Here is an 18056-nt window from a genome sequence, read left to right as displayed (position 1 = left end):
CCTTATACATTATTTCTGAACTGTCTTCTCACAGGCTAGAATAGCGACCTTCATCTTCACCTTGTTATGGCACTTTCCTTAATCACCCTGGGAGGGTTCATTACTCCTTCTATACTAGGCTTCCAAAATTGCTTTGTACTACCAGCTAGTTTATCATTGATCATTTTATTTTGTACTTTTTTTGTTTGTTTAATATAATTATTTTCTTTTCCACTAGGCTACTAACTTCTTAGAGGCAAGCATCGTACTCATCTCTGTATATTCAGTATTTAGTGAAGAGGTTAACTAGCTCTAAGTAGACACTCAGTAAAAGTTTCTCTGAATGAACAAACAAAACAGCAACTGTAACAGCAACTGTGGCACAGGGTCAAGCTTCAGCCTTATAAATTCATTTTTGTTTCCTGAGTCCAAAACATTTTTTCCTTTCTGGGGTTTCTCCTAACCTAGTGGGTTAAGTGCTGTACACCTGAAGTATTTTTACATACTGATAGACAGCTAGATGACCAACTAATAGTTCAGGGTCATACTTACCTAGGTCGCTAAATGAAAATTGGGCCACATACCTTCCACAGCTCTTCAGCTTTCCTTCCTATTTGGATCTTCTTTTTTTCTCTTTTTCACTTGGGAACAAGGTTATTTGGCTTATTGGGTTCCATATTTTTTTTTAAAGAGAGAAAAAAACGTTAAAAGCAAAACTTTGTTTCCAAAAAAGGTTTTAAGTAGACTAGAATACAAGATTATGTGAAGTAAAATGGAAGAGAAAAAGGAGACAAAACCAAAGGTAGTGATTTAAGATGGAACATGAATGAAGCAAATATGAAAATGCATCCTATAAAGACATTGTTTTAAGTAACTTTTTTTCTAGGATGATTTTTCCAGAAGCTTCATGATCTCAGCAGGTTATGGTGAGGGTAAGGAATGAATGAAGGTTAAGCAAAACATACCAATACTTATTGCAGAACTTTTCAGAGTCATTATGTGGTGATATATATTGTGAAAGATGAAGAATGGCGTATATAATATAAAATGCCCCCCAACTTTTTTGAGCATGGAACCCTTCTTTTGCAAAATGTTCATTGGAACATTTGGGGGAAAGCTGTGTAAGCAGTTAAATACTGTGAGGGCCTTGTTTTTTATGACAGTATTTCAGAGGGAAGATACTTATTACATCATGGAAAAGATACAGACATCTTGGTTTTAGTATAGAATAGATGGATTAGGTGCGTGCAGCATCTGGGAGTCATTTTTATGAAGAACAGTAGGTGGAAACAGGACATTTATAGAAAAGAGAAGATGAAGATTGGGTTGGGTTGTGGGGGACATAGGAACTGTTGTCAGTTATCTTAAGGAATGTGACATAGAAGAGGGAAAAGAATTGGTCTTTGATAGGTACATGGGCAGAACTAGAACTGTTGAGAAGCAATCAGAAGACCTGTTTCCACTCCATACAAGAAAAATTTCTAATTGTCATAACTGTGCAAAGATGGAAGGAAATTACCTTGGAAAACAGTGAGTTCTTTAGTGCTAGATTCCTGGACTGGTGGTGATATTTTGAAGATTTTAACATAAGATCGATGATAGTATTAAACATACTTTTAGATTTTATTTTTTCTAGCTGAGAGGTCCCATGTGAAAGTTGAAAGTAGCTCAGTCGTGTCTGACTCTTTGCGACCCCATGGACTAATACATAGTCCGTGGAATTCTCCAGGCCAGAATACTGGAATGGGTAGCCATTCCCTTCTCCAGGGGATCTTTCCAACCCAGGGATCAAACGTAGGTCACCCACATTGCAGGTGGATTCTTTCAGCTGCAGGGAAGCTACCAGGGAAGCCTGAGAGGTCTTACCACTGCTGCTGCTGCTGCTGCTAAGTCGCTTCAGTTGTGTCCGACTCTGTGCGACCCCAGAGACAGCAGCCCACCAGGCTCCCCCGTCCCTGGGATTCTCCAGACAAGAACACTGGAGTGGGTTGCCATTTCCTTCTCCAATGCATGAAAGTGAAAAGTGAAAGTGAAGTCACTCAGTCGTGTCCGACTCCTAGCGACCTCATAGACTGCAGCCTACCAGGCTCCTCCGTCCATGGGATTTTCCAGGCAAGAATACTGGAGTGGGGTGCCATTGCCTTCTCCAGAGAGGTCTTACAATTCTATGCAAATGTGATAGAAGCTTTTTATACTAAAGACATATGAGACTTTCTTCCATAGAGATGCCTGAATTTGCCTTTGGGTATAACAGTATAGTGTGTATCTCTAGTACATAACGTACAGTATATGCCTGATAAATACTTGTTAAATGACCTATGGGGAAAGATATCTGAGGGTCAGTAGGCCACCATCCCCAAGAGAGGTAGGGAAGTCTGGATGGATGCACACTGCATAATCAAATGGAACTGTTGTATCAGGCTTCTGCTGTCTCAGTCATTACACTCTGACCTCAGCGTCAGATTTGGTAGGCAGTAGATTTAGCTAGTCTAAGCTAGAGGAAAATCACTCAAGGAATGTTTTTGATGTTTAGGTTCACACCCATTCTGTGTCACAGCCATTGTGGTTGCTGCATTGACGCTTTGTATGGTCAGCTGCACTTTTTGTGTATGGGCAAAAAGAGAAAAACCAGTCTCCCCAGTCCCTATGGGATGATGTTATGTGGGCTGATGTGTCTGATTAGGTGCTCCTTGTAGAAATGTGTTTTCTTTTTCAGTCTTGTGTTACCTTATCTCTCTACCAATGCAGTTTTTGCTTTCTTCTGGGTAGTTAATATGTGTATTTTACAGAGTTGGGTTGCAAAGTCATTCTTTGCCTATAGGTCCTTGTACCTAACCAAGGGGTACTTATAGCATCATGAGAGATTCTTAAAATTGAGAACTAAGTTTATATAAAATGAATGATTCCCTAATATAATCAGTTTTCTTTAAGTTTAATTTCTTATATATGCTCTTAGAATTAGTAAAGAAAAACTGCTGTAGGCCTCACATAGCTTTTGATATTACTACATGATATTGTTCTTCAATCATCTAGATTTTTTTTGAAAGTTTAATGGAAATTGTACATCCCTGGTGTGGCATATAGTCTACCTAGAGTTTAGAGGATAAGGTAGGGAGCAGAAATACAGTTTTGTTTTTATGGTAAATAAAAATTCCAGATATTTTGTATATTGATTTTGTTTTGGGGGGAAGATAGGTTTTTTGGTTTTGTTTTGTTTTTGAAGAGTCATTCCTGCTGCTTCAACCTTTTTGAACAACTTTGTGGTTTTCAAAAATATAAAATTCATAGAAGGGTGAACTTAAGTTGTACTTATTCTTGGTTTTGGGGCTGCATGAATTACGTTCTGTGATACTTGCACTGACCATTCCAACTCATAGTAGTCTTTTTCTTTCTATTATATAATTGCCCTAATCATTTGACTTTATCTCAGGATACAAAGCTACACACACACACACACACGTTTTATGTCTCCTCCATTAGAATCTAAACTTGGGAGTAGGAGTCATGCTTTTATAGCCTATGTAATTTCTTTGTGGTATCTTGGACCAAGGAGTTTAAGAACTTAACAATAGTGTAGTATACTACACTTATACTACTTATTCCATCTACTTATTCTGTAGATGGAAAACTCAAATAATTTGTTGTTTGATTTTATGTGTCTAATATTTACATGCATACTTACATAGCATGAATATAATAAGCCTTGAGTTAGTTAGGGCTATAATTTATTTTGAAACTAACAAAAAGGCTTAGAATTGAGAAATTTTCAGGCCACAACCAGAACAACAACAACAAAAATAAAACATTTCTATTGTCCTTCATAGTTTATAAAGCTCTTTTACATATATTATTTCATTATATCCTCAGAAATCCTGTGAGGTAGAGAGGTAATTTTAGTGTTGCCATTTTAGAAATAATGATACTAAGACCCAAAGAATCAACTTGCTGGTAATTGCTAGAGCTGGGACTGTAACCTAAGACTTTGAATTCTGAATGTTATATGTGTCCTATTATATCATGCTGCTTCTAGATCATTTATCCATTTTTCTTGTCAGTGGACAGGATTTCCTTTCAGTAATTCCAGTAAGTGTTGACTGAATGCTCAGGTTGTAATACAGAACACATTTTTAGGTGCATTGGGGAAAATAAGACTCATACCGCATTTCGTTCTTATGGTACGTGGACATGCACCCACCTACAGAAATGCACACCTATTTATCATAGCAGTTATAACATTGAATTGTAATTTGTCTCTTTACATGTCTGTCTCTCCAACCAGATTGTGTGCTTCTTGAGCATCCTTTGATTATTCTGTGAGCTCTTTTATATCCAGTGCCAAATGTAGACTGGCACATAGGTGCCCAGTCTGTTGAATGAATGAATGAATGAATAAGTGAATATAGACATGAAAGACATTATGCCCTCTGGGAGCTTACAGTCTTTTTGGGGAGATAAAGCATGAAGTTTGTAGTAAAACAAAGATTTTTTAAAAAGAACAAATTGTTTTTTTTTTTTTTTTTTTTAAGAGAAACTTTGTTTATAGGGTTTTTTTTTTTTAACTAATATAAAACAGATTCCCAGCCTGTAGTTCATGTAATTGCTTCCCGGCGTCAGGATTGGTCAGAACATGAGATTGCAATGGAGACTAGCCCCACCATAATTTATCAGGATGTATCCAGTGAATCACAATCAGCTACTTCAACAATCAAAGCTCTGTTAGAACTCCAACAGACAACAGGTATGAATTCACATGCTCAGCTGAATGAAGCATGTTTTCTCTAGAGATGGGTTGTGCTAAAGTACTACTACTGTTATATTTTCTTTGTTATTATTTGAGCACATTTCCCCCCTCTGGACTTGTCTATAATCATTGGTTCAGTCTGTTTACTTGTCAGTTCATTAAGATGTTCACAGGAATACTGAAGGATAGACAGACTGTAGTCTATCATTTCTATCAGAAGAAAGAAGAAAAAACAGCACAGTTCTTTTCTTCTCTCTCTCCAGCTTAAAGTGGACAATCCTGTTGCCTTTTGTCACCAGAAAGGAGTAGGTCTATCGATTTCTAAGCACAAAGATAAATGCAGTACATTTGCCAATTCTATTCAAGAATAGTAGAAGGCAAATTGGAGGGCCCCTGCCATCCTGCTTGATATTGGTGGAGCAGTTTTGTGGTCATAAAACATTAAGGGCCTTGCTAACATTCTAATTTGTTTTTTTATCTTCATACTTCTTTGTATAATATAACAACCTGAGCTTCCATGCAAAGCTGTTCTCATTTAGCAAGATCCAATCAGTATTTCCAGTTATTAAATATCTTCTATAAACTCTAGGCAAAACTGTGTTAGTTATACTGACTTTTCTATTATAATAGATCAGATATTGTCAGAGTTCTTAGGGGACCTTAGTGATGATCTCGTCCATTCGTTTCATTATGGATAAACATACTGAGACCTAGAGAGGTTATCCAGTTGGCTAGTGGCAGAGTGAGATTCCATGTCTTTTGATTCCCAATTCAGTGTCCTCTCTACTTGTGGGGTGACTTTTGTATTCCTTTGGTTTTGTTTTACTTTCTTTAAATGATTATCTTGATTTTATCACATTTTATGCTTGGTGAGAACAATCTGAATGATTGCTTACTGGACTTAATTACTTACTGTTTGTTGTAACATCCACTCTACACTACCCAAAGAATACTAGCATTTATTTTAAGTCTTTGATTTTTTTATTGGTGTTATTTTTGGCTTTAGGCATTTCCTTAGCTCCTTGTCTTTAACATACTCAACTATTTCCGTTAATGCCTTATAGAGGGTGGAAACCAAATAATTTTGTAGAAAAAGTGATAATTTAGAAAGTTATTCTATCCATGGAAACCATTCTTGATTCCAGACCATTCCATAGACATTTTTGCAGGAACATATTTTCCTAACAGTGAATATTTTTATCCTTCAAGAGTCATAAAAATGTAACAATTCTTTGGGAATTATCTTGAATTTTTAATAGATCAAATTAAACTGGTCACTGTGTTGTGCTCTTCTGGGCAGTTGTGTCCTGGAGCAAATAATGCTAAGTAGTGCTTACTCACCCTTTGTTTTCAGGTTGGTGAACTGAAGAATACCAGGTACTGCCTTGACTAAGGGTAAAGGAAGTGTTCTAAAGGGATGTATGTACAAGGGAAACAGATCCAGTTGTTTGGCCTAGTGATAATAGGGGCAGATTTTAGTCTGAACGCCTCTGCGTTCTTGCTGTGCTGCTGAGTATGCTTGCACAAGTTGTGCACTCTATAGCCATCCAGTAGTCTGTGCTTTTGTTTTCAACTTCCTATCTTCTTAGTCACTGCCCATGTGGCACCCCAGAGGTCTTGTTCATTTTTCCATGGACAACTCTGGTTTTAGTACTTGTTTATAATAAAGTTAATTTTTCCCCTGACTTTTTTATACAGTGAAGGAAAAATTGGAATCTAAACCAAGACAACCCACTATTGACCTAAGTCAAATGGCAGTGCCTATTCAGATGACCCAGGAAAAGAGACATTCTCCTGAAAGTCCATCAATTGCGGTGGTAGAGTCAGAACTAGTTGCTGAATACATCACCACTGGTAGGTGTCCTTTTAAAAAGTAGTATTAAGGTAGGAGTGCTACCTTTCTGGATTTCATGTGATGATTGGGGGAAAATGTATTTTTTATATTTCTCGATCTCTTCCAGTTTTCTCTCAGAACAGATTCACATTGTCTTTGGGATTTACCCTGCCTTTAATGATTAGAGGGAGAAAATTGATAGATTTTACAAAGTTTGCAAGTAATATAAAACTGTAGTTGGCCTTAAAGAATATCTGTGAACATCAGGCAGCACCAGTAGTGAGAGGATAGAATATCTTTTATGGGGGAATAAGTACTCATATACATTTGAATTTTTTAGTTTTGGGAAGGGGAGGTGGGTCAAGGGTGAAAGAAAGTATAAAATCCAACCCTCCTCCCCCTTTTTAATGTAAAGAAAAAATGTGGAAAATTTTAAATCCTTGTAAATAGTTAAGAGTTGTGATGGAAAACACGTTAGGTATTTATGTGGTCTGGCAGCAAAAACACTGATGATGTTTTTGGATGGCATATGTAGAGAAGTGGAGCAGGAAGGATAATAGGTTCGTTCATATTCTGGTGAGACCACACCTGGAATACTGCTTTCTGTTTGGGGCCCTCTATTACTTTGAGATTTGGAGGAATTCAGAGAGTAGTAACATGAATAATTAGGGCTTAGGAGAGATGACTTATGAGGCAGTATATAAAGAACACCTGTCTTCTGTTTTCTTAAGCATAAGAGAACAAAAAGTTGCAAGTATTTGAAGGATGTAAATACCAAAGTGGAAAGGGAATTTTTGGGCATAATTTTGGGAGATATTGTTAAGACTAATGGATTAAAATTGCCAAAAGGGAAAATCCAATTAAAAATTATGTAAAGCTATCTAGCATCTTTCTTTAGAGATACTTAGCAAAAAGCAGAGGGCAGTATGTTGGGAAAATCAATAATAACCTCTGGGGATAGACTAGATTATCAAACGGTAAATAGATAAAAAGACCTATGATATCTTCCCTTACTTATCCTTTTCAGAACGCACTGATGAGGGGACAGAGGTTGCTTTTCCCCTTCTAGGTAAGTGGTGTGCATCCATTTGTAGCAAAAGTAACTGAAGATAAAAGATGATTGTTTTGGGGGCAAACCACTTAATGGATGCGCTCTACTCTGATCTGGTAGAGGAAAGGTAAGCTCTACTCAGTAAAAGGGAGAGAGACTTTCCTTTTGCAGAGTAGTGGGATTCTTTCTCAGAAATGAGCAGTCTGACATTGGAAAAATAAGAGTTGTTTAAAGAAATAAGTGACTGTTTTATGGTGTTTACATGGCCCAGTTAAAGGTCACTTCAGCTGTTTTCCAAATATCTACTCTGTGACCTCCCTTCTATAATCTTCTCCCATCATATCTTGAGCCTCACTGAGTGGTTTTTTTTTTTTTCTTTACTTCAAAGCCAACTTCCTGACCCTCTTGTATTATTCTGCAGTGGATGTTATTTTTCTTTAACTTACCTACACTCTGGAGAATTACTATGAAGAGATTTTAGTATTTTGAATTTATAGTATCTTGAGGATTATTCTTAAATGGTTTCAGTTGATCATCTATGAAATCTACTTCATTTCTTAATAAATGTAATAATTATGAATATTAGTGTGGGCAGTAAAAATGTTGCATATAATCTAATAATTTCATCAGAAATTGTATATATTATTTTTCAAATGTCATTCATTTCTGATGATGCTTCTATCAGTAAAAAGCTTCATTGATTTGCTTGCTTAGTTTTAATATTATTAATATGATTTTTTTCTCTTAGTTGTACTATAAATGATTTCAGTATTTGTTATTTTAATACAAACTATGACTCCATTTTTTCCAGTTTCGTTGAGCACATATGAAAGATTGTATTAACTCATATAATTTAAAATGTATATATAAAGCTTCTTGTGAAATGCAATAAGATACTATAGTGCATTTACAAAAGAGTACTAGTGGTGCTGCCTGTAACCTCATATCACATGTAGGCGTATATATAGCAACAATAGAAAAACTGCATGGTGGGACTTCCTTGGTGGTCCAGTGGCAGACACTCTGAGCTTCCAGTGTAGGAGGCCTGAGTTTAATTCCTAGTCAGGGAACTAGATCCCACATGCTGCAACTAAAAAGGTCCTGCATGCTGCAACGAGGATCAAGGATCCTGCATGCAGTATTGGGACCCAGTGCAGCCAAATAAATAAATATTAGGAAAATGTTCAAAAAAAAAAGAAAAATGGCATTTTTGAATATAGATAAAATGTGTTATAAAAATGAAGCTTATTTGTATTTCACTAGATAGTTTTAAAGTTCTATACTGACAGTGGCACTTTTACATTGATTTTGTAGTGATCATCTTTTCCTTGGGCATTTGACTGTGACTTTTCTAAGTATGGAACCACTACTACTTGAAATTGTAGATCAAGGTATATGAGAATTAGAACCATGGATTACTGAGAGGTTTTGATATTCTCAAAATCCTTAGCTAATTTTACAGATTTATTTTTATCTGTTTCTGATTCAAAAAGTTGGTTTCCAGTAACTATAGACATTTTTAAAGCTCTGTAGAGTAAGAAGTGTTGAGTATTTATACTGTTTAAAAAGTTGAAATTGAGGCTGATTAAAAGTGATAGTTTGGCATCAACATAGATGTGTAGTTTAAATGTATAGTTTACTCCATGGGACCTTCCAGCAAGAGACTAAGAGGTGGAATTATTTCCTGAACTGTACTCTTACTCATTTGTTTTGGATGAGCTGAATTTGAGAAGATGAAAGAACACTAACTTTTCTGTTATTTTGTTAACTTTATATTTTGGTACTTAACAATCTAAGGACCATTTTTAATTCATTACTTCATTTGGTCCTCTTCTAAGAAATAAAATTTTATTTTATTTATAAAATAAAAAACAAAAATAAACAAAATAAAACCTCTGAACTTTAGAGATTAATAACATAGAGTTTAAGTGACCTCTTCAAATTCACATAGCTGATTGGTGGCAGAGTGGGACAGAATCCAGTTGTGACTGTTGATCCAGTTCTCTTTCTGTAGTATCACCTTGACCTATCATATCACCTTTAGGATATGAGAGAGTGTCTTTTGTATATAAAGGAGTGAATGCTTCTGGTTTTTGTATTACCTTTAGAACTGGGATCAAGAGGTTAAAAACTTGTACTGTCTCATTATCCTTAAAAATATTAGTCTAGGATTTGATTGCAGAAATTGATTGTTGTTTTGTTACCTTAATGGGGTAAAGGTCACTGGAGAAAGAGTACAACTCACAGGAGGATATAGCTTTAAGGGATTTGTTCCTCCTTTGTGGTAATAGTTTTCACAGTGCTTCCACATACATTTCTCATCTCATCCTTATAATAGCTCTGTTATTCCCATTTTACAGATGAGGACACAGAGTCTCAGAGAAGATAAGTGACTTTCTCAGAGTTACACAGCTCATAAATGGGCAGACTCTGGTCTTCTGCCTCCTAGTACCACACTTTCTCTCTGTGATGCAATCTCACAGACAGTTATTTAAAATGACTACTGGTTACAGATGCTGTGGTGATTTCTGGAGAAATATCATCACCTCCTCTATTTTCAGTCAGCCACCGCTCCCAGCCCCAACAGCCTTCCCAGCCTCAGCGGACCCTCCTCCAGCATGTGGCTCAGTCACAGACTGCAACACAGACATCCGTGGTGGTGAAGTCCATCCCAGCTTCTTCCCCTGGAGCAATCACCCACATAATGCAGCAGGTTGTATCTCTGCTTTTTCCTTCTACCTTCTGTAGCCACTTCCTTCCTGAAATAAGATTCAGTTTCATCTCCTATTATAAGAGGGGAAATAACTGAGTTAAAGAGTGTTAGTGTAGTTCTTTTCATCTGTGAGGGGTGAGTAAAGGAAATGAACTGAGAGTCTTAACACCAGAAAGTAATTAAGAAATAGTATTCTTGGATCTTCTGTGAACTCTTAACATTTCAAAAGGGTAAAGCTATCTAGATGAATCTATGATATCAGAATTGCTCACTGTTTCTATGTATTTTCTTGTTATGGAAGGGTTTATCACTGAGGCAAGATTTTCAAATGAAATAGAAGTTGGCTTCCTTAAGCTGTTTGATGCTGAGTTTTTCATTTGTTTTACTTTTTGCTTTCATAATGAATCCTTATGGGAACATTAAAAATAACTAGGTAAATATTATTTGACTTCTTTTATTGAATGTGACCAATTGAGGAAGAGAGACTCAACAGGAAAGAAAATGAATTAATATAAAACAGAAAATGTGGTACCAAGGGTAATGGGGAAAAGGTAAAAAATACATCGATATATTGATTTTGTGCCAGATACTGTGCTTTGAGCTTTAAATGCTTTAACTTATTTAATTCTTGCTATGAGCCTGCAAGGTGATTGTATCATCCCTCTTACAAATGAGGAAACTCATGCCCATAGAAATTAAATAACCTATTCTGGATGGCAGAACCAGGATTTAAATCTAAAGAATCCTGCCTCTATTATAAAGTGATATCATAAATATCAGATTTAAGCATGACTTATCATTAGCAGCCACATAAATTACCATTACTCAACTGGTAGCAGTTGACCGTAATTACAGGCAAACTACTCAAAAGGCATGAAGAAATTGTTGAATTAAAAACCTGTATATGTAAGGTCATTATGAGATAGGGGAGAGTTTCAATTGAATCTCAAAGTTTTAAAGTTTAAGTAGATGTGTAGCATTTGACAAAGCAGTGGGAAGGATGGGATTGGGGTGGATCTTCTGTCACTGAGGGAAACCAGATGGCCAGAGATTTTGCTGGGTGTCAGCTCTCAGCCTGGAGTCTGGCCCTCATCTGGCTGTCCTGACATTGACTTTTCTCAAGACACCCGGGGAGGTCGGACAGCTGGCTCTAACCATGTCACTCAAGATTGCTGCTGCCTCCCATCGCTGTTAGAACTGACATCAGGCCATCTCTGTTTCTCCTGACAGGAGTGTTCTTATTGCTGCCACAGTTTCCTTCCCTCCTGGGAGGGAGCCGGGTGTGTGAAAGCCATTGCCTGGTGGGCGTGGAACCTGGGCGAGGAGGGCTGGGGCAGAGGGCAGATCACTCAGACCTTGGTAGGCCTGGCCACCCGTCTCCACCCTTAGCAAAGAGGCCCTCTGTGGAGACTGGGATGGGCATGGCCCTCAGACAATGCCTGCCTCCTGGACTGTGCTGAATGGGTGCACAGCACAAGTGGGCATCTCTGAACCTTGGATTTTCTCTAGATACCTCACTTCTGGGTTGCTGCGTTCTTCCTTTGGACAGATGAACAGCTCTGGAGCTGTGTCCTGAGCCAGGGACCCTTTTCTTTTTTTGCATCTTGTGCTGTGCTTACAGAGCATCCTTATTTTTCTTACCTTTTAAGTTCTGGGCCCTCTGAGAGTTTTCTTACTGCAGTGCATTTGCCAGTTTTTGCCGTACTTAATGTCTAAGAGTTGAAATTTTAAGAGTCTCAATCTAAGGCTGCCTTTAGATTTAGAGACCTTGAGAGTTTTTTGGTCTTCTTAGGTTCTCCCTTCTGAAAATTTTGAATGATTCTCATAATCAAGTCTTTTCCAATTTGAGGAAAATGTAGCAATATAGGTGTTTTTCTTATTTCATTCTTACTTTGTGCCTTTTTTACTTAGGCATTAAGCAGTCACACTGCTTTTACCAAACACAGCGAGGAACTTGGAACTGAGGAGGGCGAGGTTGAAGAGATGGACACTTTAGACCCTCAGACAGGTCTGTTTTATCGATCTGCCCTGACTCAGTCACAGTCAGCTAAGCCGCAGAAACTTAGCCAGCCACAGCTGGAACAGACTCAGCTGCAAGTGAAAACTCTGCAGTGCTTCCAGACTAAACAGAAGCAGACCATCCACCTGCAGGCAGACCAGCTCCAGCACAAACTCCCGCAAATGCCCCAGCTTTCCATCAGGCATCAAAAACTCACCCCTCTCCAGCAAGAACAAGCACAGCCCAAGCCAGATGTGCAGCACACACAGCATCCCATGGTGGCCAAAGACAGGCAGCTTCCTACCTTAATGGCACAGCCCCCACAGACTGTAGTACAGGTGCTTGCAGTGAAAACCACGCAGCAGCTCCCTAAACTGCAGCAGGCTCCGAACCAACCAAAAATCTACGTGCAACCCCAAACCCCCCAGAGCCAAATGCCGCTCCCAGCCTCTTCAGAGAAACAGCCGGCAAGCCAGGTAACGGAATATTGATAGCATGCAAAGTTAAACTTCTCTGTTCACGGAAAAAAATGAAAACATCACAACCCTATCGTGATTAGCGGTGCATTCTCCTGGCAAGAGGAAACTCAAAAGCCTCATTACGCTGGTATTACTTTACTCCATCAGAAGGTTGACATTAGGGAAGAAATGTACGCATTAATATAGGAAGAAAAAAAGCATAGCACTCAGAACTTGAATTTCCAGGCAGTTTTTAATGAAATAACTTCAGCATTGATCAATAATGCATAGATATACCTAAATTATTTTTATTTTTTAGGCATAAAGTATTTATCTCCATGCTTGTAAGCTCTTATTTCTGTGGCAATAATGCTAATAAGTAAACTACAGTCTTTTAAGGAGCTTCATTGACCGTCTTCCTTTGTAGTTTACACCACCACCATTTGGTTAATAAATTTATCTTCGAGATTTCAGAGGAATTATCTGTGAATATTGAAAAGAAAAATTATATTAGGGAAAATTAGTGGCTTTGGAGTGATGTATGTGTATATGTGTGTGTTATAAATACATATATATATATATATATAGAATATGTTTGTATAAACGTATTTTGAAGCAAAAGATTGAAAAAACCCTACTTTTATTTTAAAAAACTGAAGATTATATGAAATGATTTGAGATGGGTTTAAGGTATACTGTGTGGGGATGTAAATCCCAAGGAAAACAAGGCTGCTGTGACTTTTTTTCCTTTACTGCTATGAACCTTGGCTGGCTGAACAAAGGTTCTTTTGACCCCTCCTCTTTCACTAGTTTTCTTAAAGGTAACCAGATACTTTCCCATCAGCCCTCTTATTGAAACACCAAGCTTCAAAATATCTTCCTAGTATACAGCACAAATGTTTCTTTTGCCATTATTATCTGGGGTGTTTGATAGGTTTTCTCAAAGATATGTAGCTGTAACACACACAACCCCAATTTGTTTTCAGGTGGAGCAGCCAATTATAACCCAAGGATCCTCTGTTACAAAGATAACTTTTGAGGGGCGCCAGCCTCCCACAGTTACAAAGATAACTGGTGGCAGTTCTGTGCCTAAGTTGACATCACCAGTTACAAGCATATCTCCCATTCAGGCCTCTGAGAAGACAGCAGTGTCAGACATTTTGAAAATGTCTTTGATGGAAGCTCAGATTGATACAAATGTAGAGCATTTGGTAGTGGATCCCCTAAAGAAGGCTCTTGCCACTGGTGTGCTCACTGGTGAAGCAGGATCATTACCCTCCACCCATGTGGTGGTGGCAGGGATGGCGAATTCCACTCCCCAGCAACAGAAATGTAGAGAGTCCTGTTCAAGTCCATCTGCTGTTGGCCCTCCCCTAACGACAAGGAAAATCGATGCACCAGGAGTGCCTGCGACAGGCCAGTTCATGCGTATTCAGAATGTAGGCCAAAAGAAAGCTGAAGAGAGCCCAGCAGAAATTATCATCCAGGTAAGAACCAGAAGGAACACAAGAGATCTTGGGTGTCTTGAGGGTTGTGGGTTTGGTGTGTTTTGGGGATGTCACAGGAAGAGTCAAGCCAAAATAGCAGAGAGATTATCAAATTTGGTTTATTACCTATTACAAATATACAAGTTTATAATTATTTTCTGAAACAGAGTCCTAGAAAATGGATAGATATTATCACAACAGTACACCTTAGAGACAGTCGAGGGCCCTGAGCCCCAGTGTCCGCTTGATTCATAGACGCAAGCCGCACTTGCCAGTGTTGACTCAGCAGTCAACCTGCAAGGTCAGCAACTTTCCAGGTCAAATTTTGGGCTTCTCAGTCTTTGCCCAGAGTAGAAGTAGTTTGTACTCTTGGCATATAACTGGATTGTACTCCCATTTCAAGTTAATTTTAGAGACCCCTGTAGAAACACAGTTCTTGATCTTGATCCAAATTTATGGTTTTCAGCACTATAAAACCTTAATTAACTGAAATGTCTAGAGAACCATGTTGTAAGAGAATGTTTCTTAGTAATTTAATTTTATAACTAACTTGGGATTAACCATAAAGCTTTGCTTTTTATTTCAATCATTATATTATTGAAAAATCTTATTATGGTTACTCTCCTGTCTTGGTAAGTACAGGCTAGTGAACATGATGGATTGTTCATTGACAGTAGATTTTCCTATGCCTCACATTCCCTTCATTCTAAAACTCATCTGTTATCATATATAATCCAGACTGAAGAGTTACTGGGTCCAGACTAGCTTTTAGAAGTTGTGTTTTATTTCCCTCTCTCCTTGCAAGGTTCCAGGTTTTTTTCTTGACATTTGTTATTTTTTGCTTGGAAGGTATCAGAGCAGCACATTTTAGTTAATTGAGAATTTGGATTTATTGAAATGTGGATAATCTAGTATTTACTATGGATGGTAGTATTTATTGTACTATATTGTGTGACTTAGACTATTCTGTAGTAAATTTTGCCTTTCCTGTGATCCCAAGCCATGAAAGAATGCAAATTGACCGATATTAACCCAGATGGGATTTATTTTAGTATAGGGGAAATGCTTAAGTGCAAATAGATCTGGCCATTGAATTATTCAAACATTTTGTTCCTGTCAAAACAGTGAACTAAATAATCGTTGACCAGATGGATTTGTTACATGTTTTTTCCCCCTGAAGAGGTAGCATTGCATGCTAAGTCGCTTCAGTCGTGTCTGACTCTTTGCGACCCTATGGACTGCACCAGTCTCCTCTGTCCATGGGATTCTCCAGGCAAGAATACTGGAGTGGGTTGCCATGCCCTTCTCCACTGAAGAGGTAGGGTTTGGTGGAAAAGGAGGTTTCGTGGCTTTGCTATTCACTGTGTGACTTTGGGCAAGACTACTTAACCTCCCTGTGCCTTAGTTTCCTCATCAGTAAAATGGGAATAAGGAATGCCTACTTTACGTGATTGGCATAAGGAGTATATAAAGTTGAGATGAAGCACTTAGCACAGTACCTGGCTTGTCGTGATTGCCCAATATATGATAGCTATTCCTATTTTTACTAAAATTTACTGTGGCCCCTGGGAGTTTAAGTTCTTTAAGTTCATATACTTGCTAAATTGAAAATTATTTTGAATAGCTTATGTGGAAATTATTTTCTCTACTTCATGAACAGGGGTGAAAATGTAATTTGCTTCATGTATCAAAGATGATAGCTAATGAGTAGGTTCTCTGCAAGAATACTGAGCTAATTTTTAGCGTTTACTATATGCTAGGTTGATGTGTCACTGTGTCAGAGGGAAGAGCAGCATTAAGGACCAAGCTTTTGGAGTCAGAAATATCTAGATTTGAATCCCATAATCCTTACCTACTTTGTGGCTTTGGGCAACAGTTAACCTCTGTTCCTGTGATGAAGGGGAAACAATAACAGCTCAAAGAGTTGTTTTGAGGATTGAGTAAATATCTGGTTAAGTGTCCTGTATAGAGTAATACTCAATAAGGATAGCTCCTGTTGTTATAATCATCACTAACAGATTGTTAGAACATTTATTTTCAGGTCTCAGTAGTTATGCTTAGCTTTGACCCAAAGTATTGATTTTTACTCATTCAGTAAAATACCACTGACTTGAGTGAAGGAAGTCTGCAGAAGTTCCTTGAAAAATGTTCTGTAAAAATTCAGCATGTTTAATGTTAAGTACCTTGTAGACAGGTAATCCATATTTCTTTTATTCATTCATTCATTCCACATGGATTATTTGACCTCTGTGTTCCAGGCACTGTGCTAGGTGTAAGGATAGAGGAGTACACAAGATGAATGTATCTTCTATTTTGAAGGGGTCTATATGTATATGGAATTCATAGAATTTAGATCTGTAGGGATATTTAAAGCATATCTTTTCTAATGATCTTATTTTACACAAAATTAAACTAAAGCTTAAGAAGGGAAGTGACTTATTCAGAGGTCCACAGCAAGTCACAGCTAGAGCTGAACTAAATTCTGACCCCACCAGAGACTTTTTCATAGCGATCAGCTGTATGGAACAAGGGCAGGAGGGTGAGGGAAGACAAAAAACTTTACCACTTTAGAATCAATGCCTGGGCATCTTACACTATTTTCTTGATAGTATTAAAACTAAATTTGCATCTCTCCTCAGTAGAAGGTTGTTTTGGTTAGGTATATTTTCAAAATGCTGATATTCAGCTTTGCTCCTGGGTTCTTTATGTCAAAGATACATTATTCGTTGGGAAAGTTAAGAATCTGTTGGCAATGCAGGAGACCTGAGTTCAGTCCCTGGGTTGGGAAGATCCTCTTGAGAAGGGAAAGGCTACCCACTCCAGTATTCTGGCACAGAGAATTCCATGGACTGTATAGTCTCTGGGGTCGCAGAGTCAGACACGACTGAGTGACTTTCAGTTTCAATGTGTGCCAGACCCTGTTCAAAAGTTCTGGGTATCTGGCAATGAAAAAGATAGTCAGGATCTGTGCTCTGGTTCATACTGTCTTGGATCTTACATTCTAAGGATGAGAAGAAAACAAAGAGATGATAAATCAATAAAGAAAATGTACAGAACATAATAGGGGTTACGGGTGGAATCGACCCAGTACTCTGGTTTCCTTTCATAGAAGGAAGGCTTCTCAAAGCCTTTTACTTGAAGCATTTGAGCTAAGATGCAGATGATAAGAATGGAACCAGCCATGTAAAGATTTAGAGGAAGGATATTCCAGGAAGAGGGGAAGAACTAGTGCGCACACTCTATGGTACAAGTGAATTTGGAATAAGGCTGGAGACAAGAACAATAGGAAACAATTGTAGAATTTTAAGTAGGGGTATGATATGAACTGATATACCTTTTAAGAAGGTATATAATAAAGTTGAGAAAAAAAAGAATCTGGCAAGGGAATATGTGGTTATCTTTTGGTACTTTCATTGTTTAAAAGACTGTTTGTCTTCTCTAGCCTCATTTTCAGTAAAGATTGTTACTATGTGACCCAAACAAATAAGTTCACCTTTGAACTACCAAAGGGCTTAAAAATATTGTGGTATCAGTGGATTAATCATTCATCTTGCAGAAGCAAAATCTGATGCATTTACATTTAAAATTTGCTTAATGACCAAATAAAAATATCCTGAGTCTGTCTCTTGAATTAGGCATGGACTTCAGCCTCCTTTGTTAGAAGAGGCACCATCAAGGAGTGGAGAGATCACTTTGCGTTGTGGAGGGCTTGGATTTGAATCCTGGCATGCTAGCATTAACCCTGACCAACTGTGTGACCTTGATTACGTCACTTACTATCTTAGTTTCCTCAT

The 18056-nt window shown here is 37.9% G+C and overlaps 1 protein-coding gene across 12 annotated transcripts in view; it reads left to right on the top strand.

Moving 5' to 3' along the window:
* EMSY (EMSY, BRCA2 interacting transcriptional repressor) overlaps positions 1-18056 on the top strand; it is an 80805-nt gene that overhangs the window by 60527 nt on the left and 2222 nt on the right. For 7 of the 12 annotated variants that reach the window (XM_027562846.1, XM_027562841.1, XM_027562839.1 and 4 more), the window contains 6 exons: positions 4553-4717; positions 6419-6574; positions 7582-7623; positions 10167-10318; positions 12230-12793; positions 13762-14262. In XM_027562846.1, coding sequence (XP_027418647.1) covers positions 4553-4717; positions 6419-6574; positions 7582-7623; positions 10167-10318; positions 12230-12793; positions 13762-14262 — 1580 coding nt within the window. The remainder of the gene's footprint in view (positions 1-4552; positions 4718-6418; positions 6575-7581; positions 7624-10166; positions 10319-12229; positions 12794-13761; positions 14263-18056) is intronic. The other 5 variants (XM_027562845.1, XM_027562840.1, XM_027562837.1 and 2 more) reach the window with 3 other exon arrangements.

This window comes from Bos indicus x Bos taurus, chromosome 15, assembly GCF_003369695.1.
Source record: "Bos indicus x Bos taurus breed Angus x Brahman F1 hybrid chromosome 15, Bos_hybrid_MaternalHap_v2.0, whole genome shotgun sequence".
Classification (NCBI taxonomy): Eukaryota; Metazoa; Chordata; class Mammalia; order Artiodactyla; family Bovidae; genus Bos; species Bos indicus x Bos taurus.
Note: the sequence above shows the minus strand (reverse complement) of the source record. Positions and strands in the feature narration are given on the sequence as shown.